Raw genomic sequence first — 27,545 nt, forward strand, 5'->3', positions numbered from 1 at the left:
AGGTGAGCCTCCCAGGCCGGGCAGTCACACTGCATTTCCTGAAGAGAGCCTGATCGTTCTTGTGAACACTCATAAAAATACAGGGAGCAAAACTTGCACTACTAGTATACGCTCAGGGATTCCACCCTTTACCAGAGAATTTTTATTATGTCAGTCCAGAGAATTGGAGATGTACTCATCTACATCTGTTCGTTTATAAACTGTTTTGTTTATTGATTTTAAAGTAGGGAAGGGAGAGAGAGACAGACAGACACATGGATAGATTACTTCCTGCACGCCCCCTATTGGGGATTGAGTCCGAAACCTAGGCATGCACCCTGACCATGAACCGAACTAGTGACCTCCTGGTGCATGGGGCAGTGCTCAACCAACTGAGCCACCCTGGCTGGGCTAAAACCGTTTTTTATATAAAAGATCTTTATAAACTCTCTCAAGGCATACTGTTATCAAATTAACCTATCCCCATCTTCTCCTCCCCTCTGAAGTTAATTTACATACATCTTTTCTGACATGTGAAATTTCTGCTCTTTTTCTCTTATTTGAAACAGATGACATAAGATTTTAGGGCTCTTTTTATTCCTTATTCCTTATTCTCCCTCTGCTATCCAGTTCTGTTCTCACAGCCCATGTTTTGAGACATTATGTCCATTTAGAAGTCTTCTGCTGTTTCCGAAAGAGCCTCACAGATGGCGAGCGGCCCATCCTGTCTTGAGTTTCAGCTCATAAAGGAGGGATTTGCCTTCTGAGCCTGGCGGCCTGTGCCCAGCTTGGCCGCTCCCTCCTGAAGTGCTGATCCCTGCTTGCTCTGCCTCCTCTCTAGCTGCTCCTTTCACCATCCTGTGCTGCTGCTGTTTCCTCAGGTTGGTCTTTAAATGCTAGGGTGCTCCCTCAGTCCTTAGGCTTCTTTTAGCTAGACTCACTTCCCAGGTGATTTCATTCCATCCTCTGACTTGAAATAGCATTAGTACGGACACCAGGTTTAATTATCCAACCTGCATGCCAGGCCCTGGTGTCCAGCTGCCTCTCATCATCTCCACTTGGTCCCTAATGGTATCACCAAAAATGTTCCAAAAGCAAACTCCTGCACTCTGACCCCTGCCCAAACCTGACCTTCCTGTCATCTTTGTCACCTTCATAAATATTAACTCCACCCTTCCACACGGAGGCATATTTGAGTCCTTTTTCTTCCACACAGGCTGTTAGCAAATCCCATCTACCAGCAAAACCTTCAGAAAAGATCCTGAAACTAACCACCTGTCACCACCTCTGCTGCTGCAAGCCACCAGGCCCTCTCCTCTGCTTTAGTGCAGGAGTCTCTTACCTGGTGTTTTCTCTCTTGCCCCACAAATTGTTAATAGCTTCATTAGAACTTCTTTTTAAAAGCATTCACTGTGAGCTCTCCACATAACAAGTAGCTAGCAGGGGCCTTTACGACGAATCATGCCGCTGCTCTGCCTTTCGCCTCACTGAGAGTCAGTGTCCAAGTCTCAGCAGGCCCTGAGGCCCTCAGTTGCATGTTGTGTCTTCTGGCAGCCTCTCTGACCTTCCTCCTGCCCCTTTCTCTGCCCCCACCCCCGCCCCCGCCACACTGGCTCTGTGCTGGTCCTCAGATACACTTGCGCAGCTTCATCTGTGCCCTTTGCCTCACTCTCCCCACTGCTGCCCAGCTTTCCCATCAGGCCCCTGCGCCACCTAAAACGCTTCCTGCCGCGGAGGAACCGCTGCGTTGTCTCCCAGGTGCTGGCAGTTACTGTATTTGTGAATTTGTATTTCCCGGGGCTTTCTTCTTTAGAATACAAGCACAAATGAGGGCCGAAACCTTGTGTTCTTTGCTCTATCCTCAGTGCCTGGAACAGTGTCTGGAATATAGTAGGTACCGTTATCTAGTAATTTCCCTGGCATTTTTATATTTTGAGATCAGAACAGACAAAGATTTGTAGCTGTTCTGCCATTTAAGGAGTGGTCAGTACTCATTTCTGGAAATCTTTTTTCTGCCAATTTTGGGATAAATTTGAGGTAATTTTTACTTATAAATATAGTCAGTGGGCAGTTAGCTTAGTACTGTCAACCAAGCCAAAGACCGTGGTGGCCTTTCCATGTGAGCCAGCTGCATTCTAGGCCAGAGAGACGCACCCTTGCTTACGTTAGGAGGGGGACCTCCATGTAGCCAGGAAGCCTCTAGGTCAGTGATGGCGAACCTATGACACACGTGTCAGCATTGACACGCATAGCCATTTCTGATGACACGTGGCCGCTGAGGTGGCCGCATGCCGAGGATGAAACATTTGCGAAATAATGTTTTTTCCTCAAAGTGACACACTACCCGAGTTATGCTCAGTTTTTTGGCGAAGTTTGACACACCAAGCTCAAAAGGTTGCCCATCACTGCTCTAGGTTTTGCTTGCATCTGATGTCAGCAGCCTGTTTCTCCACAGTCGACCACCATATCAACTGTTTGTTTTTGAAATTCCATCTCCACCTCTGATATGTAAGTGTTCTTCCTTCCCACTTGTAATCTTCCAGGAAAGAACATGCCAACAAGAACAAATTCCACACTCATGGGCAGAACAAACGATGACCTGATAATTACTTTCATTGTATGTAAAGAGTTTTTATTGTGTATACTCATCTTGAGCTAAAACATTATAAATAGCCCCCAAATATCTGATAGCTTTACTAGAACTGCTTTCATCAGGTATTCATTTATCTTTTACCTTAATGAGCTGTCGTTTTCTGGACGAGCGGCGAGTATTGGAGTCTCTGCTAGAATATATCCAGACACATGCACTCAGACCTGAAGTTGTGAATTTGTTCCAGTTTGGATCATTAACCCACATTTGGCTGAAATTATGTGTAAGTTAGAGTGGATTTCAGTCTGTGTTCCATGAACTGGACTGAAGTGTGCTACTAGAATGATTTATTGGTGAACTTTTCCTAATTCTTGGGGGGAAATTAGGTTGATAGTACAATTTCCTCCAATTAAAATGTTTTATTCCACAATTTTCCTTAAAATGTTGGCATCTGTCCTTTGCCCTAACAGCTGAAAAATGGAATGGATAAGTAACTTGGAACAGTTTTTACACTGGAGCTTGCATCAGAATCACCTGGAGGGCTTATTCAAACAGATTGCTGGGGCTCATGTCAGGTTTCGGCTTTTTGTCTCTGAGTGGGAATCTGGGTTGGGACTTACGGATTCTCTTTGGAGAGATGACTTGCTATTTCTTTCATCTTTTAATTCTTTCTAGCCCTGGTGGGGTGGTTCAGTTGGTTGGAGTGTCATCCCATTTATGTTTTGCAGTTTCTTATCCTAGAGCCTTTTAGTTTGACTTACACTAAAAGCATATTTCCATAATGAGGTGAAGTCATGGACATCCTTTTTCTCATTCCATTACCAACAAACATAATCTGTTATACCCTCACTTCCAAAGGTCCTTAAAATTACAGGTACCCCTCACTGTCCAAATCATTCAGTTCCCAAATTCAGCTAGTTAACATTCATATAGTGAGAGATACCTCTATATGAGCAAATAGAATCTCTCAAGTTTTTGTTGCCTTTGTAAGGGAACGCTGAGTAAGACATTTTATGATGGGCAGTACTTTGATAAAATATCCCTAAATATCTTGAATGTTGATTTTAACGACAAAAAGATGTAACAAAACTGTTGCAGACAAGAGATAATAAATATCTTTGTAGTTTACTCACAGAGTTCATAGGATGTTACCAAAATGTGTGATTTGAGCTGATTATTGAGCTATACCTAGATATCAGCATAATAAAGAGCAAAGATGATTCTTAATGGTAATTGAAGGATAAACATTTATTGAGCACTTGCTATACCGATTGCTATTCAAAGAACAAGCTATGAGCAAGACCCAATGAGTCCCTCCTCAGAGCCTGGGGGCATTGGAGACCTCAGCATGATAGGACCGACTGGGGCCAAGGTAGTCCAAAGAGCGGAAACTAGTACTTTTAATACTCTGTATCTTTCTCACGAGTCTGTGTAGCATGGTCTTTTATGTATTTACCTCCCCATTTTGTTTTGTTTTTCATATTTTGTTTCTGTTAGGAGAGAACATTGAAATTATTCTCTAAGCTATTTGAAGAGAGTGACTAAATGCACCTGGGTCAGGCTGTCTGTGGGTATGAAGTGGTTGGGAGAATCCAAGAACATGGTGGTGAATGGCAGGAGAAATGGAGGCAAGTTGTCTAATGACCATCAGCAGAATCAATCAAAATTACAGCACACGGGAAAGGACACTGTGAAGGCTGGCAAAAACGCAGTGGAGAGGAGGTCGAGCAGATGTATGTACACACTCAACTGTCGCTCTTTTGATTGTGATATGGGGCAGTAATTCTTTCCAGTTTGTAATGTGTTCTGTGCTCTGTTGTTTGCAAAACAATTCTTTATGTTCTCACATAGTTAACATTATAGTATTTTACTCTTTCAAAGTTGTATCAGTTTTTATTCTCATCAAATGTGTACAACTTCAGTTTAATGCTTAATATAATAACTTCAGTCATCCTTTTATATCCATGGTTTTAAATTATATTTTGTAGAATTTATACCTAAATGGCTAATCTGTACTATAAAAAAACTAAAATACTGCTACTGACCTGAATTTCTTAAAAGTTCAAACTGTATTTTTTATATTTGATGTAAGTATAAATATGTATGTCTTTGAAAACTTACAGTAATATGAATAAAGTTAACTGTGATTTGCATGATAAATAGAGTTTAGGGCAGCTTCACAAATTGTCACCATTTTTTTTATATTTATAGAGGGTGAACAATCCTTTATCTGGATAGTGAGGCACTATTGATAATAAGTTACTTTTTTTACCTCTATACTTGGTAAGAATGAAATGACTTGTTGAGAGTTGTGAGAAATTATAGAGCTTCATAGCTCTTCCATGAGTAGTAAGTCGACCCAGGATAAACATAAACCTAAGTAGACAACTATATGAAGGTTTTCCAAAAGTGTATGACCATGTTAAGGAGTATAGCTTTTTCTTTTTCTTATTTTTCCTAAGGTTAAGTTAGCCACTGCTGAACATCCTTAGTTTGTGTTGGAATTTGCCTACTCCCCGTAGATTGAATTAGCCTGAGTGTTCTGCAGTTCAGTTAGATTGCTCTAGTTCTGATTCATTTCATTTTTACCTTTTAGGGGTTTATGCTGTTCATTGGGCCCAGACTTCCCTTAACCTTTCCATGTCAGATCAGGTCACTGTTTTTGTAATGGATGCTCTTCTGCATGGACACCTCCTTGCCCTTTAGCATGTGATGGGAACCTGAAGGGATTGAGAAATGTAGTGACTATGGCTGTGGTATTGGCTCTGTTCAGTAAATTAGGCATCTCTTAATTTTTTAAAATATATTTTTATTGATTTCAGAGAGTAAGGGAGAGGGGGAGAGAGAGAGAGAGAAACATCAATGTTGAGAGAGAATCATTGATTGGCCGCCTCCTGCATGCCCCACACTGGGGATTTAGCCCCAAATAATCTACGGATTGAAGGCATTTTCTGTCAGAATCTCAGCTGACTTCTTTGCAGAAATTGACAAACTGATACTAAAATTCTTCTGGAAATTTAAGGGACCCAGAAAAACTAAATCTTGAAAAAAAAGGACTCTTAGTCATCAGGAAAATGCAAATTAAAACCATAAGATACAACAACCAGAAAAACTAGAATCAAAAGGATAGATAGTAACAAGTGTTGGTGATGATGTGGAGAACTTAGTACCCTCATACACTACTGTTGGAAATGTAAAATGGTGCATTCACTTTGAAAAACAGTCCGGCAGTTCCTCTAAAGGTTAAATTACCATGTGACCTAAGCACTTCCATTCTTAGGGATGTACCTAAGAGAATTGGGATAACATATGTACTCACAAAACTTTCATATGATTGTTCATAGAGACATTACTCATAATAGCCGAAAAGTGGAAACAGCCCAAATGTCCATCAACTGATGAATAAGCAAAATGTGGTATATCCATACAATGGAATATTATTTAGGCATAAAAAGGAATGAAGTACTGATGCATGGTACAACATGGATGAACCTTGAAAACATTGTGCTAATTGAAAAAAGCCAGTTGCAAAGACCACATATTGTATGATTGTAGCTATATGAAATCTTCAAAGTAGGCAAATCCATAGAAACAGAAACTAATTAGTGGTTGATAGCGGCTGGGAGGGAGAAGTAGGTAGTGACTGCTAATGGGTATGCAGGTTATTTTGGGGAGTGATGAAATGTTCCAAAATTGATTGTGGTGATAGTTATACAATTATGTGAATATATTAAAAATAACTATTAAATTGTACTCTTTGAATGGGTGAATTATATGGTATGTGTTAGTAGCTCCAGTGTCAATAAAGCTGTTACGGAAAATAAAATGATCTGATAGCTTTTCACAAACCCACATGCAAATCATATACCTACCCTTTGGCAGGGATTTTCACATAAGTGTTTAATTTTTTTTTAAGAGTGGATGAAAAGAAGGTTACACCTCTCACTGTGTGTTTCTCTCATTCTTCCATATCTTAATTTTGAGAGGCTTAATGTTATACAGCTGGTATCTTCACTGACTGCTGATAGGACTATCAGTGACATGTACTGAAATGAGCACTGATGAAACTGATATATACAAATTTGGCCTTCCTTTCCTCTCTTTACAGTGTTTTTCTTCCACAATTAAACCCAATGACTTCCATCACGTACATATTTCTTTCATCTTCCCTATTTTTCAATCAAAATATTTTCAGACAGGTCAGTTAGAAATAGGCCTGTCATTCTCTTTTCTCCTTTCCCCACCTCTACTACCTAGCTTTGTAATCATAGGCAAGTAAGTTCCTTAACCTCTGGGCCTGTTCCCAGCCAAGTGGAAATAATAATCACTCATCCATCTGAAAGCAGGAAGCTGGAGTTAGCTACTTGGGACTCCTTTTGGTACTTAAAATCAAGCTCTCCCCTTCTGGCACTTACTGCAGAGAGTATCTTGTGTTCATCCTGTTTCCTCACCCCAGCCCTGTCTGTAGTGGCCCTTTATGCTCTCTTGCTGCCTTAATGAACCTCCACCTTCCCTGTTTCTCAGCTCTTCCTTGGAGGGGCAAGGCATCTGAACCAAAGATTCTCACAGGCGCTCTTCTTGGGAAACCTGGTGTTATATTTAATCGAAATACTCTCAATAATTGGGTTAGTTTATTGCATTTGCCTTTATGTTTATGCAAATAGTACTCCAATCTCCATTATTAAAATTAATTGGAATAATTTTAGTTCATGATTACTAGCTTGAATGGGCAAAGGTTTTTAAGGTAGACTTTAGTCATTTTCAATTTGAGTTACTTTTCTTTTTCTTTTTGCAGGTAATGGTAACTCAGGATTCGAAGGACAGAGTCGATATGTACCATCTTCTGGAATGTCCGCCAAGGAACTCTGTGAAAATGATGACCTAGCAACCAGTTTGGTTCTTGATCCCTATTTAGGTTTTCAGACACACAAAATGAATACTAGGTAATTTTAAGTCTTTATCCTGAATGACACAGATGATGTTGAATTTAAGAAAATAGATGGAAAGAAAGAAAATAGATTTTTTACTTTCAGTCAAAAATTTAAATGGCATTAAAGGAAAGTACTTTGCTACAGAAAGATTTTCTATATGTGAGCCACGAAAAGCAGCAAAAGCTTCTGAGAATCTTGTCAGTTTTAATTCTGTGTTCTTTATCTCAGGATATTTCTTACTAAAATATAAAGCTGGGGGAGCATCTTTATTCTGTTCTAAATGTTGATGCTAATTAGTGGAAAGACATCTGACAGGCATCCTGTACAGCCTTAAAAATGTATATTTTCTACTAAAAGTAGATTACGGCCTTTTTTTCATAGTTTTATTACAGATGTTTTTAAAATAATTGCCACTGTGTTTGATCTTTGAGATGCAGCAAAGCATTCAGCTAAGTAAGATTCAACTTAGTAAGCATGAATATTTTTAAAGACGTGCTTACATTCAGTGTGCAGATAAGAAAATAGATGTGCAAGTGCTTTATTGAGTATTAAATGTCATCTACTTAAAATATTATTGCATCACTCTTGAAATCTATCATCCTTTAAATTTCTTTATTCTACTTCCCTTAAATACCTTCTCTCCCACAAAAAGGCTCTTAGATAATTTTGTAATTGACCTCCACCATACACTAAGTCAAAGCTTTACAACTTTTCTCTATATCTTGAACTTCCATGGCAAAGGGTTTTCAAGTCTGATGGAAAAGTATAGGGATTTAGAATGTAGAGCAAGTTCTGGGCCACCGCCCACTCTTACCTCAGTCATGCTATACTAGTGTTCAGTAGCTCCAGTGTCAAGGACCAACCCTGAAAGGACTTGATCAACAGGTGGATAGTCATCGATAATTAGGGGGAGGTAGGAATTGGTGAGTAAAGGTGATTAGAGAAAAATCTGTGTTCATCTTTTTCCCTTTTAACTCTCTCCCTCGCTAAAATTGAAACAAAATACTGTATGATGCATTTATTAATTACATGCTAAACCCAGAGAGAAGTAATTCTGGTGAAAATGTGCCTTTGGTATTTTCATGTAATTTTCTGTCATCATGTATCTTTACTTAGTAAAATGAAGTGAAAAGTTGGGATGGACTGAAGAGGTTCTTTAAATAGTTTCCTGCCTTCAGAGGAGCAAATATCTAACTTTTCTAAATAGACAGACAAATGGCTGTCCTCTGGAAAGTCAGCAGACTCAAAATGCCATAGTGTCCAAGTAAAATCTAGTTTGCATTATTTTAAGTCCATTTCCCTTTTTTTTCTCAGTGAACATAGGAGACCTGGCCGCTCTAGAGCAAGCATGTCAAACTCGTGGCCTGTCGGCCGAGTCCACGAGTTTGACAAGCTTGCAGAGGATCCTGATAGTATTTAAGCTACCCGTTAGCCTTTTTTTCCCCCCTGAGTTAAAAAATGTGAATCACTGATTCTCGTAACAGTCTAGTAGCATTCAGGATTTTACTGCAAAGGCCCATGATTATGACCTGGAGTCATCAAGAAAGGTATTATCTTCATCAAGCCTTATATACTGAAATATTGAAGCATATAAACCATTTTAGAAAGCGTTCCATCAAAATTATAAAACATTTTTAGTGGCTTTAGGAAAGAAGTCTGTGTGTTCAGAATCCCCATGCTTTGACTATTCCAGAGGATAAAGGGTTACCTGTTACTGGCTTCTGCTATAGGAAATAACTCCTATCCTAGCCTATATAATAAAAAGCCAATATGCAAATTGATTGAACGGCAGAACGACCAGTCACTATGATGCACACTGACCACCAGGGGGCAGACCTCAACACAGGAGCTGCCCCCTGGTGGTCAGTGTACTCCCACAGAGGGAGCACTGCTCAGCCAGAAGCCTGGGCTTATGGCTGATGAGCACAGCGAGTGGCGGGAGCCTCTCCTGTCTCTGTGGCAGTGCTAAGGATGTCTGACTGCAGGCTTAGGCCAGCTCCCTAAGCCGTCAGTCAGACATCCTTCGAGGGTTCCCGGGCTGTGAGAGGGCGCAGGCCGGGCTGAGGGTCCCCCGCCCCCCGAGTGCACGAATTTCGGGCACTGGGCCTCTAGTTTTCTATAAAATCCTCCTTGGTAATTAGTTTATGGGAGTCACTTGGGGAATCTTAAGATGCAGCTGCTTAACCAATGGACACCGACACTGGGGCGGTGGGGGCTTTCCCGGGGTGGGAATGGCTGGGGGGGGGGGGGTGTCAATTGGGGAAAAAGGAGACATATGTAAAACTTTAGACAATAAAAAAAAAAAAAAGATTCAGCTGCTGATTTCATAGCTGTGGGGTGGGGCCTGAGAGCCTCCATTTCTACTCTTGCAGTAGCAGGTCCTAAAGCACCTGGCCTACTGCGCCTCCTTGTGATGTAAGTGGATAAAAAGCTCCTTACCAGTGGTTTCCTAGCACTCACTTAAAACCTGTGTCTTAAAATGTAAAGTTCCAGATTGCTACACAAATATTGAAACTCAAAACCTTATCCAGGTGCCCCTAAATTTAAAAAGTATCCAGTATGTAAAATTTTTTATGAATAGAAATTGAAGGATCTAAAATAAAAACTGGTTAAACCAAGTTAAACATGCAGAAGAAAACATATATTTTTCAGTGTAACATTTAATTCTTCTCATACAGTTTCTAAAATAGCCATTGATGGTGTAGACCAGTGGTCGGCAAACTCATTAGTCAACAGAGCCAAATATCAATAGTACAACGATTGAAATTTCTTTTGAGAGCCAAATTTTTTAAACTTAAACTTCTTCTAACGCCACTTCTTCAAAATAGACTCGCCCAAGCCGTGGTATTTTGTGGAAGAGCCACACTCAAGGGGCCAAAGAGCCGCATGTAGCTTGTGAGCCGCAGTTTGCCGACCACGGGTGTAAACAGTCCTACTCCCCCCTGGGCAGACCGGGTCGGTTTTGCACAGTGGGGACCCTTAGCCCTGTGCTCGAGCAGTTGATGTGCTATATCAAGGAGTGCTCTCGGTGTTCATTGCAAAGGCACTTTAACAGGAAAACACAGAGAATTTATTAATGAAGCTTTAAATCTTGGTGGACTTACTTGAATATGAAACTATCTGCTCTGGCTCATCTTTTGAGCAAGAATTGACCAGAATGTTGACTCACATCATGTTCAAAGATATTATTTTATAGAAAATAAGGAAAATCTATAGTGCTTTATTTGAATAAACCATAATATATTTTTAAATTATTAGTTCATGGGCTTCTCTCTTTCGAGTTCAAACAAAGTGACTGGAAGAGATAAGTTTGGAGCTTGGATTTTAATACTCGCTGTCTGCTACTTATAGAATGGTCTCTTTGTTTTATGTTTATATATTTGTAATTGATTGTCAGTTTTCATTTTCTCTTTTATGTTCTTTTTCCTCCTTTCAACTTCTTTCAATGTACTGTATTCAGAAACAGTAGATGTTTAATGATTTGAAAATTTCCCAAACTAGCTATATTACAAATACTCATGTTTTCATCTTAATAGATCCCTGTATTTACTAATAAGCAAGTCAGAGTTATAGCATGAATTCCTAGAAATAGTATAAACAAAATAGTAATTTCAATTTATTGGAAAATATTTAGATTTAGTTGACTTATCAATTATGAAAATTAAATTCTTCCTTTTAGCTGGAAAATAGAGTTGTTGGTAATACCTCTGATTTTCAAAAGATCAAAGTGGGGAGACAGATATAGTAAAGCCGGTACAGGTGCTTCTAGTCATGCCCCGTGTGGAGGCTGTAGAACCCAGAGATTGGACAGTATCCTGAGGAGTGGGCGACTTGGAAGTGAGCCGAGCAGGAAATAATGTTATAAAGAAATGCAAGAGTCACTTTTTCTTTGGGATTTTTCTGATCCAAACTGCAGTCTGTATAGTCCTTACTCATCCTTCTACTACTGTAACTATCTAATTTTATTTTCCTTTATGTATTTGATTATTTATATCCACTGTTGGATATGAATTTATAAATCACGTTAAGTGTCACTTTGAAATTAAGTGCTTGACTAGAAAGCATAAAGAAATTCTTAGATCTTCTAACTCGGTATAATGTAAAACGATGTTCTATGGGAAGAAAGAATTTTAGCATCTAGCTTTCATCATGCTGAGACTGGAATACCAGTGTCTTAAGGATTTTTGCAACAGCAAATATTGTAAATCTGCTTAGAGATTACAAGTACAGGTTGTACAAATAGTTTTTTATTGTTGTTGTTTGTTTTTGCATTTATATAGCGCCTTTCCTTCGAGGAGCTCAAGGCATTTTTCAAAATCTGACAGTTTTCCTCACAACAACCCTGTGAGGTAGGTAGAGTGCATTACAAACAATAATAAGATGCCCGCTAACCTGTCACAGCCTTGATGATGTTCTTTGATGTTAAATAATGGAGGTGTTAGCATAAACATGAGTTTTAGAACATGTTGCAAACCTTTTAAAATAGTTTGGTCTTAGTCATAGTTGTATTTAAAAAAAATCACTTGTACTCCATAACAGGGTAATTTTAAGAGAAATCTTTCATCAAAGATCAGGAATCACTCCCTGGGATTAGCTGAGCACTGAGTGCAAAACTCAGCCAGGTATGTTTCTGGTTGTTATTTATTTTCAGGTGAAGAAGGAACAAAGAGCTGTGGCTCTGGCCTGCCTCCTCCTCCTCGGCATCTGCGCACTGTCAGTTTGCAGTTCAACTTTCTTCAAAGGGGAAATGTGTTTACAGTGCTGCCTCATGGTTTCTTATTTTATATCTTAAATATTTGAGCATTTTTCTCTCTTTTCCTCTCTCCTTCCCTTGCTCCCCTTTTTCTGTCCTCCTCTTCTTCCCCCTCCTCCAGTCAGCTCTTGGTTGACATGCTATGGAAGGGGCAGTAGTACAGCTAACACACATCTACAGCCTTTCTTCATTGCCACAGTGCTCTCTTGGGTTTGGATACAGGAAAACCAAATAGCAAGAAAACCTGGCAAGTCAGTCTCTGGAAAGAGTGGGGAACAGGTGTGTGGGAGTGTGAATTCATGTTTTTTTCTGCCCCTTTTAATAATAATGATTGTAAATGACTTTTTTCTTATAGCAGCCATTCATCAGAGGTGTGGGAAGTGAAAAAAGAAATGTTTGATTTATTTAAAGTAGCAAATTTTGTGTTAGGGAGGAGGGGCATATTGATTTGGAAATACCAGATGCCTGTTTCTCTTGCCTCCCCTGCCACCCCACTTCACCCCCATATGCCAAATTTAAAAGTATATAGTACCTTTCACTGTATTGCTAGAATACCAGCCAGCTCTGTTGCTGGCTGGGCTCTGGGCTGGTGTTCCATGGCAGACACAAGTCAAGTCCTATTCTATGGGAAACAACACGAGAGCGGCCTCTGAATCCACATAAGATCAGGCTGAGAAAGGCTTCCCTTAATTAGCCCTCATGGGCCTTATTTTCCTCACGTATTGAACAAGAAGGCTGTTTTAGATAGTCTGTATTTTCTTCTAGCTTTAAGAACTCTGGTGTAGGGAGAGGTTTGTGCAATGTGTATAGAAGATACATAGTGATTGTGATGAAGGAGAGAGCAGAGGGTATCTTTCTACTCAATAATAGAAAATTATTTTAATGTTTTTTAAGGTCTTCATTGCTGTTTGCCTGGTCCTAATAGTTGTAACAATCTTATGCTATTAAGTAATTTTTATTTCCCCAGCAGTATTGTTGTACTGGGATTTGACTTGAACTGTCAGCCTAGTGATTTTAATGTATTTTTGTAGGGTTATTGAAAACAGCTGTCTCTTCCTCTTCCTGTCTGCACCCAGAACCCTTTTCTTCCTTTGCCTCACTATCATTTCATGCCTATAGCAGCCAACTGTGACAGGAAGTTTTGATGGTAAATTATATTTTAAGTGAAATGGAGGTTCTTGCTATTGGCAAGTAACAGTTTTGCTTGTGTTTGATTCAGGAAAGCAGAAACAAACGTCAGCACAGGAAACGTGGAAAGCAGAATATAGCTAAATCAAGAGTAGATTATTTTGTGTTGGTTTTAGCATATAAATTGGCATCATGAACACAGAGTAAACAAAACTACGATAGCTGAAAGGCATTTTTAGGTAGGAAGCAACAGGTTTCAGGAAGTGGAGCGCACTTAGCCCATAGGAATAGCCAGTGTCCGTTCCAGGTCTGCAGCTTACTTTTCTGTTGTGTCCTTAAAACATGAGGTGAATCTAGCCCTGACTCTGACTTGCTTGCTAATGAGTTGAGCCATGCAATTATTTTAAATAGGGTGTCACCACTGGTCAGTTCCCTGTCGGACATACCAATATTGCTGGGTTCTTTTTCTGTCATCTGCAGCACTGGCATCATGGATTATACATTGTATTTGCTCAGAGTGAAGTACTAGTATTGGCTTTTCTGTTCGCTGCATAAAACATGGTTATCCATTTCCTGACATTTCATATTTTGTATTGTGTGAAGTGGCATGCCTTAGCTAACAGCTGCTTGGTTATCTTATCTCTCCTTCATGTGCAAACACCCCTAGTGTAGCTTTGCAGCAAGAATGGTTAAAGAAACCCAATCTTGACAAAAATCACTTGTGATATCTACAAGTCGTTCAATATTATAACTGGATGGAAGTTTGCAGACTTTCACAGTTCTGCAAATCTTTAGACTATTTTGACATCATATTTTGACAATCCTAGTTAAACACATTCTGAATTGTTTAAAGGACATCCACTCATCTATCTGTCAGAGCAGGTACACTAATAGAACATGGAAAATAAAATTTGATGTCTATTTTTTTACATGACGTCTCTGGGATATGTTCGAACTCTCTCTGAAGGTTCTCTTAGTGAGAGCTTACTGAAGCTAGAGTCTGAAGCTAGTAAGTTCCTGGAGGGGTCAGCAGGCATCAATGTATCTGAAGTCCTCCAGAAGCCCTGTCATCAGTAGTGTTATGCCTTCTCTCTTCCTGTTCTTTCCTCTGCTGTTGTTGCCCAGCTGGTGCCCTCTGTCCCTGTTCATCTCTTTGAATGTAGCCTTAAGATGCTCTGCTTACATTCCCTCTCACTTTGCCTGCCCTTCTTTGATTCTTCCCTGCCTGTTCTGGAAAGCTAAATTCACACTCTCCTCATTGTCCATATGTATCTTCACTTTAGTTATGATTTCCATATTTTAAAGTGCTATAGTGTAGTTTGTACCATAGTAATCTGCATTTGCCTCTCACTGCTTTGCTTAACTGTTGATGCATGTGTATGTCTTTTAGTCCTGGATAAATTTTCCATGTAAGAGCAGTGGCTAGACTGTCACTTCACCATAACACCTGTGTGTACACAGCACCTAATAAATAAGCCTTGGTAAAATATTGTGGCTTAACATTTTACTGAAACATTGTGGATACAATTATGATAGCTCATCTAGAAAAAACCCTGCTTGAGTGCTTCCTTTCCTAGATCTTATCTCAGTTTTAGCATTTTCAGATTTATGAAGTACACAATTTCAGTTGTTAGAGTTAGGGTGCATAGTTCAAATCCTTTTTCTCCTTGGCCTTTAATACTTTTTTTTCTTAATGTATTCTATTTGAATAGCAGTCTGTAATTCCGTTTTTTGGTTGGATTTTTTTTTAACTTTATTTGGGAAAATAAGCCAAATGAAATTGATATGAAAAGACTTTTTAAAAAATATTTAAATATTGATTTTTAGAGAGAGAGAAGCGGGGGAGGGGGGGAAAGAGAGGAGAGAGAGAGAGAGAGAGAGAGAGAGAGAGAGAGAAACATGGATGTGAGAAACACCAATCGGTTGCCTCCTGCACACACCCCAATGGGGGGGGTTGAACCCACAACCTAGGCACGTGTCCCAACTGGGAATTGAACCAGTGATCTTTCAGTGTACTGAATGACATTCAACCAACAGAGCCACACCTGCCAGAGTGACATTTTGAAATTAAGATCCAAGTACCTTTAATTGTAGTACATGTTTTATTGAGAACACAACTTTAGAATGAGGGACTTGCAAACTTAATTTTACTTGGACTATGATTGTATTATGTGTTATTTTATGACTAGAAATGTAATATGCTGAAGTCATTATAGCTAATTTTATTAATAGAAGCCTTTTATAATGGTACACCAACTGTTTTTCCTTATGTCACCATACAGCAGTTGTACTTTTGCCCTCTTTTTGTTCTCTGAATGCAGTAGAGATTAATTGACATGGTGTTGGGACATCAAGGTGTACAGGATTTCAAGACTCACTGGGGTACTTGGTTTGGGGTTTTTCTAACTGTACATAAGGAATGTTTTAGCGGCATGATTTTGTTTGCTTCGTCATTCTTCTGAAGCTCATTGCCTGGCACTCTTCGGGCTTGATTCTGCATGTTTTTAAAAGTTGTCATTCTAACACACAATTAGATGAGCTCTATTGTAGGTCTTTCATTTTGTACCTTCAGACTGGAATAAGCCTGAATCAGCATTCACTTGAATCATCTGGTCACTTCTCAGTTAATGAGATAACAGTAAAATAACAATATTAAAATGCATTTTGAAGACAGAGAAATTATGTTTCCTGATGGTTAATATTACTTGAGGAGTAATTATCAAGATTATTGATTGTTGTCTTTTGTTCTGTCTGGCAGTTTTTAGGTTACTATCTCTTTCTCAGTATCTCTTAACAGTGGCCCAAGAGTGATGGCAGATAATTAAAGTTATTGTCTTGGTTTTGTTCAGATTTCGGCCTATTAAAGGAAGGCAAGAAGAACTGAAGGAAGTAATTGAACGTTTTAAGAAAGATGAGCACTTGGAGAAAGCCTTCAAATGTTTGACTTCCGGCGAATGGGCGCGACACTATTTTCTCAACAAGAACAAAATGCAGGAGAAATTATTCAAGGAACATGTAGGTTTATTAATAAGATGAATACTGTTTATATGTTTGGATAGGAATAAAGGAAACTAAAGCCTAAATTTTGGTGAAACTTGAAATCAATTTTTTGTGAAACTAATCGTATGAAGATCTAATAACATATAGATCCTTTGACTATCCAAAGAGAAAACTTTGTCATCTAGAAGTGAAATTTGTTGTGAGCTTTTAGAGTAACATGGCCATGCCATTTGGTACTCAAATATGTGAAATGTTGAAATATTAACAAAGTATTTTAAAAGTGCAACATTTTTATATTGTTGTTCATGGTTTGCTTTTATAATTCTATGGAAGTCTAGCAGGCCAAACAGTTTACTATAAAGTTAATGTCAAATTTTTTTCTTTTTTAGGTGTTCATTTACTTGAGAATGTTTGCAACTGATAGTGGATTTGAAATACTGCCTTGTAATAGATACTCATCAGAACAAAATGGAGCCAAAATAGTTGCAACGAAAGAGTGGTAACTATTATACTAGTATAAACCCATAAAGTAATTTTATTTAAAATTCTCTCTAAATTACTGTTCAGATGCTAAGAAAGTCCTGGAAGGGATGAAACCAGAGCTCACCTAGAGGAGCCAGTGCAGGGCCAGGGCCTATTGATGGCTCCTTATTCCCATCTTTGTTGTTTAGAATTAGAAGTCTGAGTTGACCAGATTCTGTGTCTAAGCTGAAATGTGTTTTGTTTTCTTTTGGTTGAATCTGGGTGCCTTGCTCAGTAACGGGGCTACTGAAAGGTTAGGGAGGCCAAGGTTGGACAGCCTGGCTTCCGGAGTTGGTCCTTTACTGGCCTGGAAGAAAAGTTGGGTATGATGCCTTCATGATCCTAGGAAGTTGACAGGTGGAAACTTCTTAACACATTGCCTGCTTTAAAAATGTATATACAGCTGAAATACAAGAGTAACATTGAGCTCCATTAGAGCGGTAACAGCCATATGGAAAAGAGAGAGTGTATGCTATATCTTCTTTCCTCTGATGCCTGTTCCCTACCTTTTCTCCCAAAAGAAACATGTAGCCCCTTTCATATACCACCCTAATATATTCTATAGTAGAAATTTTAGGGTCAAGTGCCTGAAAATGGAGGGCAAAGAGCATTACTTTCAGGCTCGATGGGTGGGTGTGTGTGTGTGTGTGTGTGAGTGTGTGTGTGTGAGTGTGTGAGTGCATCTTCTGGGGGTGATAGGCCTGCTTGCCAGCTCCCATGGCTCCCTGTGGTGTCAATGGGTGTGGAGGTTTGAGATCTCGGTCCTAGAGCTGCGCTGTCAGTACAGTAGCCACCAACCACACGTGGCTCTTGAGCTCTTAAAATGTGGGAAGTCGGAATTGAGAAGTGCTGTAAATGTGATACACATGCCAGATTCCATATGAAATTAAAGTTTTCATTAATATTTCTTAAACTGATCACCTACTGAAATAGTATTTGGGGTATATTGGGTTAAAATATATTGCTAAAAGTAATTTCACGGGTTTTTACTTCCTTAAAGTGGCTGTTAGGAAATTGAAGAGTCTGCTTGGCTTGCATTGCTGTCTGTGGGATAGCGCTGCTCTAGAGGATAGCATCCTAATTCCGGGTCCTCATGGCTCTTCCCCACACTCCTCTGTGTCTCCTTCATCCAGTGTCAGCAAGTTGGATTCTGTGCAGCAGGAATTTGAGTCCTTTCTGCTTGCAAAGCACTACGCTAGGTGCTGCAGGGTGTTCAGAGACACGATAGGCACAGAGTTCTGTCCTGGAGGACGCTCCAGCCTCTGGTAGGAATGAGGCAGCTGCACAAGTACATGGCAAAGGTTCTGGGGCTTCCCGGCGGGGATTCAAGCGAGCCAGCTAAAATAGGCAGAGCTGGTCTTCTCAATACGTGGATGTTTATTGGACAGGCTTGTTTTAATAAAAGAAGCCTTCTTATAATTACTAGTAATTTTTAACATCACATATTTTAAATAGGAAACGAAATGACAAAATAGAATTACTGGTGGGTTGTATTGCCGAACTTTCAGAAATTGAGGAGAACATGCTACTTAGACACGGAGAGAACGACTTCAGTGTCATGTATTCCACAAGGAAAAACTGTGCTCAGCTGTGGCTCGGCCCTGCCGCATTTATAAACCATGGTAAGCGCTATTTCTCAGGTATCAGCACTAGTGTTGGGCGGTACTGCTCAAAATTAGAATGGCATAGCAATCTAAGTAAGACCTCTCTTCCTTTAAAGTAGGGTTAAGAATATGATCCCCCGCCCCAAGTTATTAAAGTAAATATTCCTGTAGTTTAACTGAAGATCTAAACTTCTATCAAAGGTTGTAAAATTACATGGAAAGCTTATTTCAGATTTCTGTAATTGTTCGTGTTTCAGATCTTATCTACAGTTAATTGACTTTATTTTTGGACATTTTTCAGATTGCAGACCTAATTGTAAGGTAAGCATAAAAACTTCCTATCTCAAGTATTTAGTTTTTGCTTTAGGTACAAGTTTCTTAATGAGTTCATTTTTATTTCAGTTTGTGTCAACTGGTCGAGATACAGCATGTGTGAAGGCTCTGAGAGATATTGAACCTGGAGAAGAAATTTCTTGTTATTATGGAGATGGGTTTTTTGGGGAAAATAATGAGTTCTGCGAGTGTTACACGTGTGAAAGGTAAAGTATTAAGTAAGATGTTCAGCTTTTCCATTCTTTTAACCACCTGATGATCATGGGCATGAAATCACATTATCTCCTCATTATTTAAATGCAGGAATAGTCTTTTACATTCTAGAGCATTGTAGCTAGTAGCATGCATAAACAAAATCAAAGGGTCCTTAACTTTCAAGGGCACTGGCACCTGACCCTTAAAAATATTATTACCAGCTGTTCTTATGAATGGATCAGAATTCAAATGCGCTTAAGTAAAGAATGGGAAATACCTTACACACACACACACACACACACACACACACACACAGCCACAGCCACAGCCACAGCCAGGGTGGGGTTGCCCTGAAAATGGCAAGTGAATTTCAACTGCTTACAGTCATGTAAAAACCCTAACATAGTCTTGTGAATTATCAAGCTTTGTCCTCTGGAATTTTTTTTTTTTTTATGCACATACTCTTCATAATTCCTAATTTCTGTCACTTAGCGAGGAACCTCTTTGTATGACTATCAATGTTTTGGAGTCCTTGTAGATGTCCCAGATCTGCCTTGGCAGCAGTGATGTTCACACGGCTCATTGGAGTGGCTTCTGCATTCAGGAGCTCACAGGGGCAGCTCCCCAAGCTTATCTGGGTGGTGCTGCAGGAAGGCGCCATTACGTTTGTTGAGCCCATTTCGCGTACCTTGCACTGCCCTGGACACTACTGATCTTGACTCATTCAGTCCTCACAGCCATCCTGTGAGAGAGAGGTAGTAATGTGGCCCTGTTGCAAATGCAGAAACTTAAGTGCTGAATCCAGACCAGCCTAGCTTCAGAGCCCTCACAGTTTCCACGTCATGTTGTGTTGGCAAATATGAGCAAAGATATCTGGTAGTGCTACTTCTCCCACTGAGAACACCCACCCTGCAGCCAGACTAGAGGCCCAATTATCTTCTTCCTGGGTAGCCAGACATTTCCCCTGTGTTGGGGGTGGGAGTATAAAACCTATCTTGTTCTATATAAAAAATGGTGTAAGCGTCGGTTGAATCTTAGACCAGTCTACAGAAAGACACTTTAATCCATGAAGTAGTTTAATTATAGTTGAATAATGCTTTAAAATCATTTTATAGAGATGACATAACATAGCAGTTAAGTAAGTGCCTGAGCTCTGTGTTAGACTGCCTGAGTTGGAATCCTGTGACTGTGTTTCATTAGATATGATTTCTTGGGCAGCTTAGGTGCTCTTGTATCTTAATTACCCATCTGTAAAATGGGAATAATACCACAAGTTATTTCATAGTGTTGCTGTGAGAATTAAATTAGTTATTTCACATAAAGTATGTAGAACTGTACACAGTTAATACTTAAATATAGGTTATTTTCCCATTAGAATAGATGCTCCAAGAAGGCAGAAATTTTTACCTTTTTTTATTTACTCCTTTGTTCCCAGCATCCAGAACAGTACCTGGCACATAATAAGTGCTTAAAAAATATTTGCTAAGTGAATGATTGAATGAAGCAAATGATATGCTAGTAAGGTTTTGGAGGTTGTCTTGAAAATGAAACCACACACTCAGGATTCCAAACCAGCCCTGAAACAGCTCTTTTACTGGTTCAGGACTGCACGTATCGTCATGTTCCTTAGGTAGGTTAGTTCTCTTTATTGAGCCTCCGTTTCTCACTGGTCATATAGTGGTATGACCACTATACAGGCTTACTACTCTACAGGCTTAGTGTGAACAAGAGAAACATGCAAGTCCTTCCGAAGTGGGAAGGCCTAATATACAGAACAGTAGACATGCTAAATCAGACTCCTTGAGCAGTTTGACTGAAAGGGTGACTATGAATATTGTTTAAATTCTCAGGAACACCAGTTAGGTGAGAGGATGACACTAGTCAGAGGAACTCATTCAATTGTTAACTGAATAGGTACTTTATATTAGGCCTACCGTTGCAAGGTAAACAAGACTAGCACAGTGCCAGGCATGAGTGTGAGAAGAGGTGGCCCAGTGAAGAGTTGAGAGTGGACAGAATGTTTAACAAGATGCTGAGGTCACAAGTGGAGTGTCCTGGGTGCACTGGATGCATGTGTCTGGGCTGTAACCATCCTGACACAATAGAGATTGTAATATGTTTCTAATAAGTACTACGAATTTCACTCTAGAAAATTTGAAGAATAAAATCTAATGAAGGACAAAATTATTGTAAAGCTTATATGAAAGTATGTTTGATAGCCAAGAAAAATTTTGTAAAATAGAGTTAGGGGAGATTTACCTTAACAGATATTAAAAGTTACTATGAAATAATTGTGATCAAAACTTGATGGATATTGGCCCAGAAATGGACAAGTAGGTAAGAGGACATGAAGCGAGTCCTGAAAGAGAGATGAGTATGATGGTGCAGTATTTCCGATTTGTGATTGGGAATCTGCATGTGTGGAGGGCAGAAGGAGTTATATGTGGATTTTCAACTGCAAGATTGGGCGGCGCCCCAATCACCACGTTGTTCAAGGGTCAGCTGTAACTCATCGTGTGTCTGGAGGAAAACCAAGCTAAGCCCCATCTCACACTATGTAAAAATCAATCCCAGCTGGATGCTGGGAATATAGGAGTAAATAAAAAAGGTACATTTTAAAATATAATGCAAAACTATTTTTAAAAATTTAGATTATATGTCTAACTTTGGGGAAGTAGAATTCTTTTGAAAGAAGACAAGAAATGGTGAATACAAAAGTTCTTGAATGGCTGAAAGTAAGTCAAAGACAGATGATAAACTGAAGAGGGGAAAAAGTACACATATGGCAAAGAATTAATATTATTAATATTATAATTACAAAAAGCTCCAGTAAAGTAAGCTCATAAGGGAAAAACAAACTCCAGTGGAAAAGAAAGGTGAGGAGGATGCTGCACAGAAAATGATGGCTACAAACAAGGAAATTACAACAATTAGGTATTCATTTTCACTATCAATTGGCAAAACTTGAGTGCACTGTATACTGCTGGTGAGGACATAGAGAAACAGGCACGATGTTAATTGCTGTAATTGCTGTAATGTTTTGAGAAAGTAATCTGGCAATATGTGTCAAAAGATAAGTGCATCTATTTACCTGGCAGTCAGTCCCATATGGAAGAATTTACCCTATGGAAATATGAGCACCAGTTAGTAAGGATTTGGTTTCAAGAGCAGTATAGCAGCTATATTCATGGTGGCAAACAAAAACAAAATACCCCATAGGCTTTAGTATCACTGATGGGGAGAATATGGAATGTTTATGTAAAAAGTACAACTTTTAAAACATATGTTCAATACCAGTGAATTTGTGCATGGTTTAGTGGATGTATGGCATTGCCCTGCTGGTTTTGTTTGCCTGGAGGGCTCCCACAGTGTATAGAAGGGTGTAGACTGGAAAGGAGTGGAAGCTGGTGTGCTGGCAGGTGGTTAGCACTGGACCTCCGGGCTCTGGGCTCCAGGGGTTAGGAAATACTGTCAACTTCTGCTTTATGCATATTTATATCCTAGGATTGTTTGGCTCGTTGCAGCAAGCATAAGCATGTATTACTTTCCTAAGTTAAAAAGAAAAAGGGAGGGTGGTGGAGAAGCAGACGAAGAGTAGAGGTTTCTTTAAATGTGGCCCATCTTTCTAGAAATGAACCAGAAATGTTGCATGTTATGGTAAAAAGGCATGGAATATCTTAAAATAATTACTTTCTTTGTCCATATGAAATGAAATGGCCTTTGGGATTTATGGATTTACTTTCTGAATATATTTTGGGGTGAGGTGGAGTGTAATTGGTTGCCTGCCTCAGTGAGGATTTCTAATGCATTTTTTGAAAAAAAGAATTGAGGCAGTCCCACAATAAGTTTTTTGTTGTTTTTACAAAAGCATTAATAAAAAGAATTCCATATCCATTCTGTGAAGATGAAGGCAAAAATACTTACATTACTTACAAAAAATAGTCTCTGCATTACGTTTGGGTCTGTGCTCCCTAGCATTAAAAGGTAAGGTAGGGAGAGAAAATAAAACTGTTGTTGTCCTTTAGCAAAAAGTGAAACACTCTGATTTTTGGGGGAGAAAATCCTGAAATATCAGTCCCAGGGGACCTCAGCAGGGCCAGGTCGCTTTCAGAGGAGGGCAGGCAGGATTTTGTCACAGGTCAGAAGCTGTTGTCATATGGCTTTTCCTTAACAAGCGAAGGCCAGTAAAGGGCCAGCCAGTCAAGGCAGTTCTAGCCAGAGAGACTTCTCACTTCTTAGTGCAATAGGAGTGCTTTTTAAAAACCTCTTAACATATAATTTACTTACTCATTTGAATAGACCTGGGTAGGAATTTTTCTTTATACACTGAATAAAGCAAAGCTTTGCAAAACTAGATTCCTTTGGGAAGTTTAGGAACTCTTAGTAAGTACCCTCATTTCAGAAAAATTACATCAATACAAATAGAGCAGGTTAGAAATTGTTCTTATCCTATGGGAAAAGCAAGTCTGTTAGTGTCTTATTTAGTAACATTTTTATAACTTAACTAGAGGCCCAGTGCACGAATTCCTGCACCAGTGGGGTCCCTCCGCCTGGCCTGTGGGATCAGGCCAAAATTGTCTGTCCGACATCCCCTGAGGGGTCCTGGATTGTGAGAGGGTACAGGCCAGGCCGAGGGACCCCACCGGTGCACGATTGGGGCCAGGGAGGGACGCGGGAGGTTGGCCAGCTGGGGAGGGACTGTGGGAGGGCTCCAGGGTGTGTCTGGCCCGTTTCACTCAGTCCCGATTGGCCAGACCCCAGCAGCAAGCTCACCTACCGGTTGGAGCATCTGCCCCCTGGTGGTCAGTGCACATCATAGTGAGCAGTTGAGTGGCCTTAGCATACCATTAGCATATTACGCTTTGATGGTTGAATGGATGACCAGACACTTAGCCTATTAGGCTTTTATTATATAGGATTGTGGTCATTTATGTTTAATTCACTAATTTTTTTTTTAATTCACTAATTTTAAAGAATCATTTAATAGTTTTTATAGTTCAGAAAGTGAGACTTGCATTAATATAGCCTAGCCTTCTTAGACAGAATTTCAGCTAGAATTTGTATCTAACATTCAGTTCTATCTAAGTAATGCCTCATTTACAGAAATTGTCTGGTTTCTTTTTTTCATTCCCTAATTCTCAATATTCAGTGATGTAGTGTTAAATTGTGCAGAAAAAAAAGCTAGAATATAATTAACAGGAGGGTTATTTAAGCCACAATTTAGACCTAACTATTGCACCAACCAGTTTTGAAATTGAAGAATTAGTTATCTACACATGAAATTCTATAGGGTTCAATGGTTTCTCATGGGCAGTTAATAATTGACAATAGTCATAACAGTTTGTTTTGTGATTTTAAGTTAAGAGTTTTTTGTTGATTTTATATATATATATACTTAATTCCTTTTGAGAGTCCTAGACTTGGTAAATTTCCAGTGATGGTTGAGGCCTCATCAGTTCATCACATCTGTAGATCTGATGTGGCCCAGAGCCCTCGGCCGCCAACCTTATGGTTAGTAAGTACGCTATTTGTTTGACGTGTGCTGTTTTCTCTTTCAGACGAGGAACTGGTGCTTTTAAATCCAGAGTGGGACTGCCTGCGCCTGCTCCTGTTATCAATAGCAAATATGGACTCAGAGAAACAGATAAACGTTTAAATAGGCTTAAAAAGTTAGGTGACAGCAGCAAAAATTCAGACAGTCAATCTGTCAGCTCTAACACTGATGCAGATACCACTCAGGAAAAACACAATGCAAGTAAGTAAGGGAGGTTTGATAAGCATCTTTTCCTAAGTGTTTTCACACCGTTTGTTCTCTAAAGTGTGTCTCCATAGTTTTGATCTTTTAAATATTGAGAGAAACCCTGGGACTCGTGCACTCCAGCAGCATCGCAAGATTCTAGAAATGATTTGCCACAGAAGCAGGCTGTGTTGGCCTCCAGATTCCATGCGCTCATCTAGACTGACCTGCCTGCTTTTCTTGAATATTTGGTAACTGGATATTACATTCTTCAGCTTGTGTTCCAGGGTCATCATATATGTTAGAAAGAAACATTTTCAGGTGTTACTTTCACCATAATTCTATCATTATGTCTTCCGAGAAGACGGGACGGGGTGGAATCTTACGGGCACATTCTGTGCCTAGCCAGCCTGTTAGGGTGGAGGATGGACTTGGGGAGGTGATAGCTTCTGGCTTCAAGGTTTCCGCCTTTTTACTACTTGTCTTTTTTCAAAATGAACGGACCCAATTTACTAAGTTATTAGTTACCAGACTCTTAACTGTGATAAAGGAACATTTTAGATGTCACTGTGCTATGACATATTAGCCACTAACAAAAGTAGCAAGATGAAAGGAGAAAGAAGCAAGCTTTAAGACACCAGGTCAGGGAAGGGGGCGCAAGACCTAATGGAACTGGAAAAAGAGAGAATGAAGAATAAAGAGAAAAGAAAGAGAAGAAAGCCTAAACGAACAGAAGAAAACACGTCATCTTGATGGAGCTTTGAAGTCCTGGGACTATTCTGGTTGCGGCTGCATTTCACCTGGGTGATGCCAGTTTTCTCTGGCTCCACTCAAATAGTAGGCTCTTCAGTCCGACTGATGTCTGACAGGCATTGAGTTCGCAAGTTTTGGCTTGGTGATCCCCAAAGTATGCCAGTTTTTGGCACTGAGTGTTCACAGATACTTCCTAGTGCCTCTGTGATGTCCTCTGAGGCCTCGTTATTTCAGGCTCTTCTCCCTGTTTTCACACGTGTTCACCCAGCACTGGTGCTCCCCTCCCGTGCAGAAAATCCCAAAGAAAAGGGAAGATGTCTCCCACAGTGGCAAAGCTCACTGCCGTGAATTCCCAAATCTGCTGCTGCTGGGAGTCGGAGGCCCCACGTGACCTCTTTAGTGTAAAAGTAATCCTGTGTATCGTCCGGTTTATAAAAATGTCCAACGTGAACAAAAGAGCAGTTAGTCTGTCATTCACTGTGGACTATTGGTTCTAATAATAAATGTAGCACAATCACTATTTGTTTTCTGAGTCTGGTTCCTTGTGAGACGGGGGACTTGTGAGACGTATATGTGGAGACGGCCACCGTGCTGTCCACATTGATTGTCAAAACTGGTTCTTGACATTCGTGGGGGTGTTTGTGTTTTTATGCATTAACTATATTTCTAATGCATAGATTCTGAACTCAGTACACCACTTAGTTTAAAAGATTGGAATACAAATATCTTTGGAAGGTTTTGAGTATATTACTAAGTGACCATCGGAATATTTATTAACAAACTAAATATTAGTACTTATTAAAAGCCTGGTAGTAGTTGAAGAGATACATATATGTAGGAGACTCAGCCCCTCCCTCGGGGAGCTCATGCCCTAGATCCAGGACAGGACAGGTGCACAGGTAACAACGCAGAGCCACTTTCTAAAGCTTAGAGGGAACAGGAACCCTCTGAGCTGTAATCTCAGCATTGCAGAGCAGGTGCTCACCTCCCGGTGGCTGTGGATGGGGGCGCTGACTTCATTCAGCTACTTTCTGCAGAACGACTGACTGACTGCTTCAGAGTCAGTGTGCTGACTGAGGGTAGTGTGGTGGGCGTGCTCTGTGCTCTAAAGGAGTTACAGGCCTACTCCAGTCACCTCCGCGGCCAGCATACACTCAGCTATGTTCACGCAGTATTTTCTCAGACTCTTCCATGCGTTCTTTTAGGCTGTGTTTCTTTGGGTGCTTGTGTCTTAAACACAGCCTCCTAACCGTGTGAGGGGAAGACTTGTTAACGCAGCTGGTTGCAAAGCCAGAGCGCCTGAGCCTTTCTCCTGAGGGCGGTGGTGTCCATTGGGTCAGAGTGCACTCTCCCTGCGTAGCTGCCCACTTTGATTCTGCAGCTTGTCTGGGATTTAGTGGCTGATGGAGGAGCTGTTTTCCTTGAGCAGTGTGTATATTCTTAAACATTTCTGCCTAGTGGGAAGAAAAATCATTCCTTCCACACAGATTCTTTTAAAAAATTTTAATCCTCATCCAAGGATATGTTTAATTTTCATTGACTTTAGAGAGAAAGAGAGGGAGGAGAGAGAGAGAAACATTGAGATGAGAAACATCAATCAGTAGCCTTCCATGCACCCCCTGATGTGGGATCGAACCCGAAACCCAGGTATGTGCCCTGACTGGAATCAAACCCACAACCTTTTGGTATGTGGGGTGATGCTCCAACCAAATGAGCCATCCTACCAGGGCCAGATCCTTTTTAGAAAGGTGTCTCAGGAGCCACAACCTGTTTGCTTTAGCATCTACAGAGCAGAAACAAATCCTTTTTTTATTTATTTATTTATTTATTTTTATTTTTTAATATATTTTATTGATTTTTTACAGAGAGGAAGGGAGAGGAAGAGAGAGTTAGAAACATCGATCAGCTGCCTCTTGCACACCCCCCACTGGGGACGTGCCCGCAACCAAGGTACATGCCCTTGACCGGAATCGAACCTGGGACCCTTGAGTCCACAGGCCAACGCTCTATCCACTGAGCC

The 27,545-nt window shown here is 40.0% G+C and overlaps 1 protein-coding gene across 3 annotated transcripts in view; it reads left to right on the forward strand.

Annotated features, from left to right (window-relative positions):
- KMT5B (lysine methyltransferase 5B) overlaps positions 1-27,545 on the forward strand; it is a 49,281-nt gene that overhangs the window by 12,953 nt on the left and 8,783 nt on the right. For 2 of the 3 annotated variants that reach the window (XM_054724771.1, XM_008146850.3), the window contains exons 2-10: positions 4,067-4,302; positions 7,365-7,512; positions 11,781-11,849; positions 16,231-16,396; positions 16,771-16,880; positions 18,359-18,525; positions 18,809-18,828; positions 18,910-19,046; positions 24,594-24,790. In XM_054724771.1, coding sequence (XP_054580746.1) covers positions 4,143-4,302; positions 7,365-7,512; positions 11,781-11,849; positions 16,231-16,396; positions 16,771-16,880; positions 18,359-18,525; positions 18,809-18,828; positions 18,910-19,046; positions 24,594-24,790 — 1,174 coding nt within the window. In that variant the 5' untranslated portion in view covers positions 4,067-4,142. Of the gene's footprint in view, positions 1-2,522; positions 2,597-4,066; positions 4,303-7,364; positions 7,513-11,780; positions 11,850-16,230; positions 16,397-16,770; positions 16,881-18,358; positions 18,526-18,808; positions 18,829-18,909; positions 19,047-24,593; positions 24,791-27,545 lie in introns of all 3 variants that reach the window. The other variant, XM_054724770.1, reaches the window with a different exon arrangement.

Source organism: Eptesicus fuscus, chromosome 13 (assembly GCF_027574615.1).
Source record: "Eptesicus fuscus isolate TK198812 chromosome 13, DD_ASM_mEF_20220401, whole genome shotgun sequence".
NCBI lineage: Eukaryota > Metazoa > Chordata > Mammalia > Chiroptera > Vespertilionidae > Eptesicus > Eptesicus fuscus.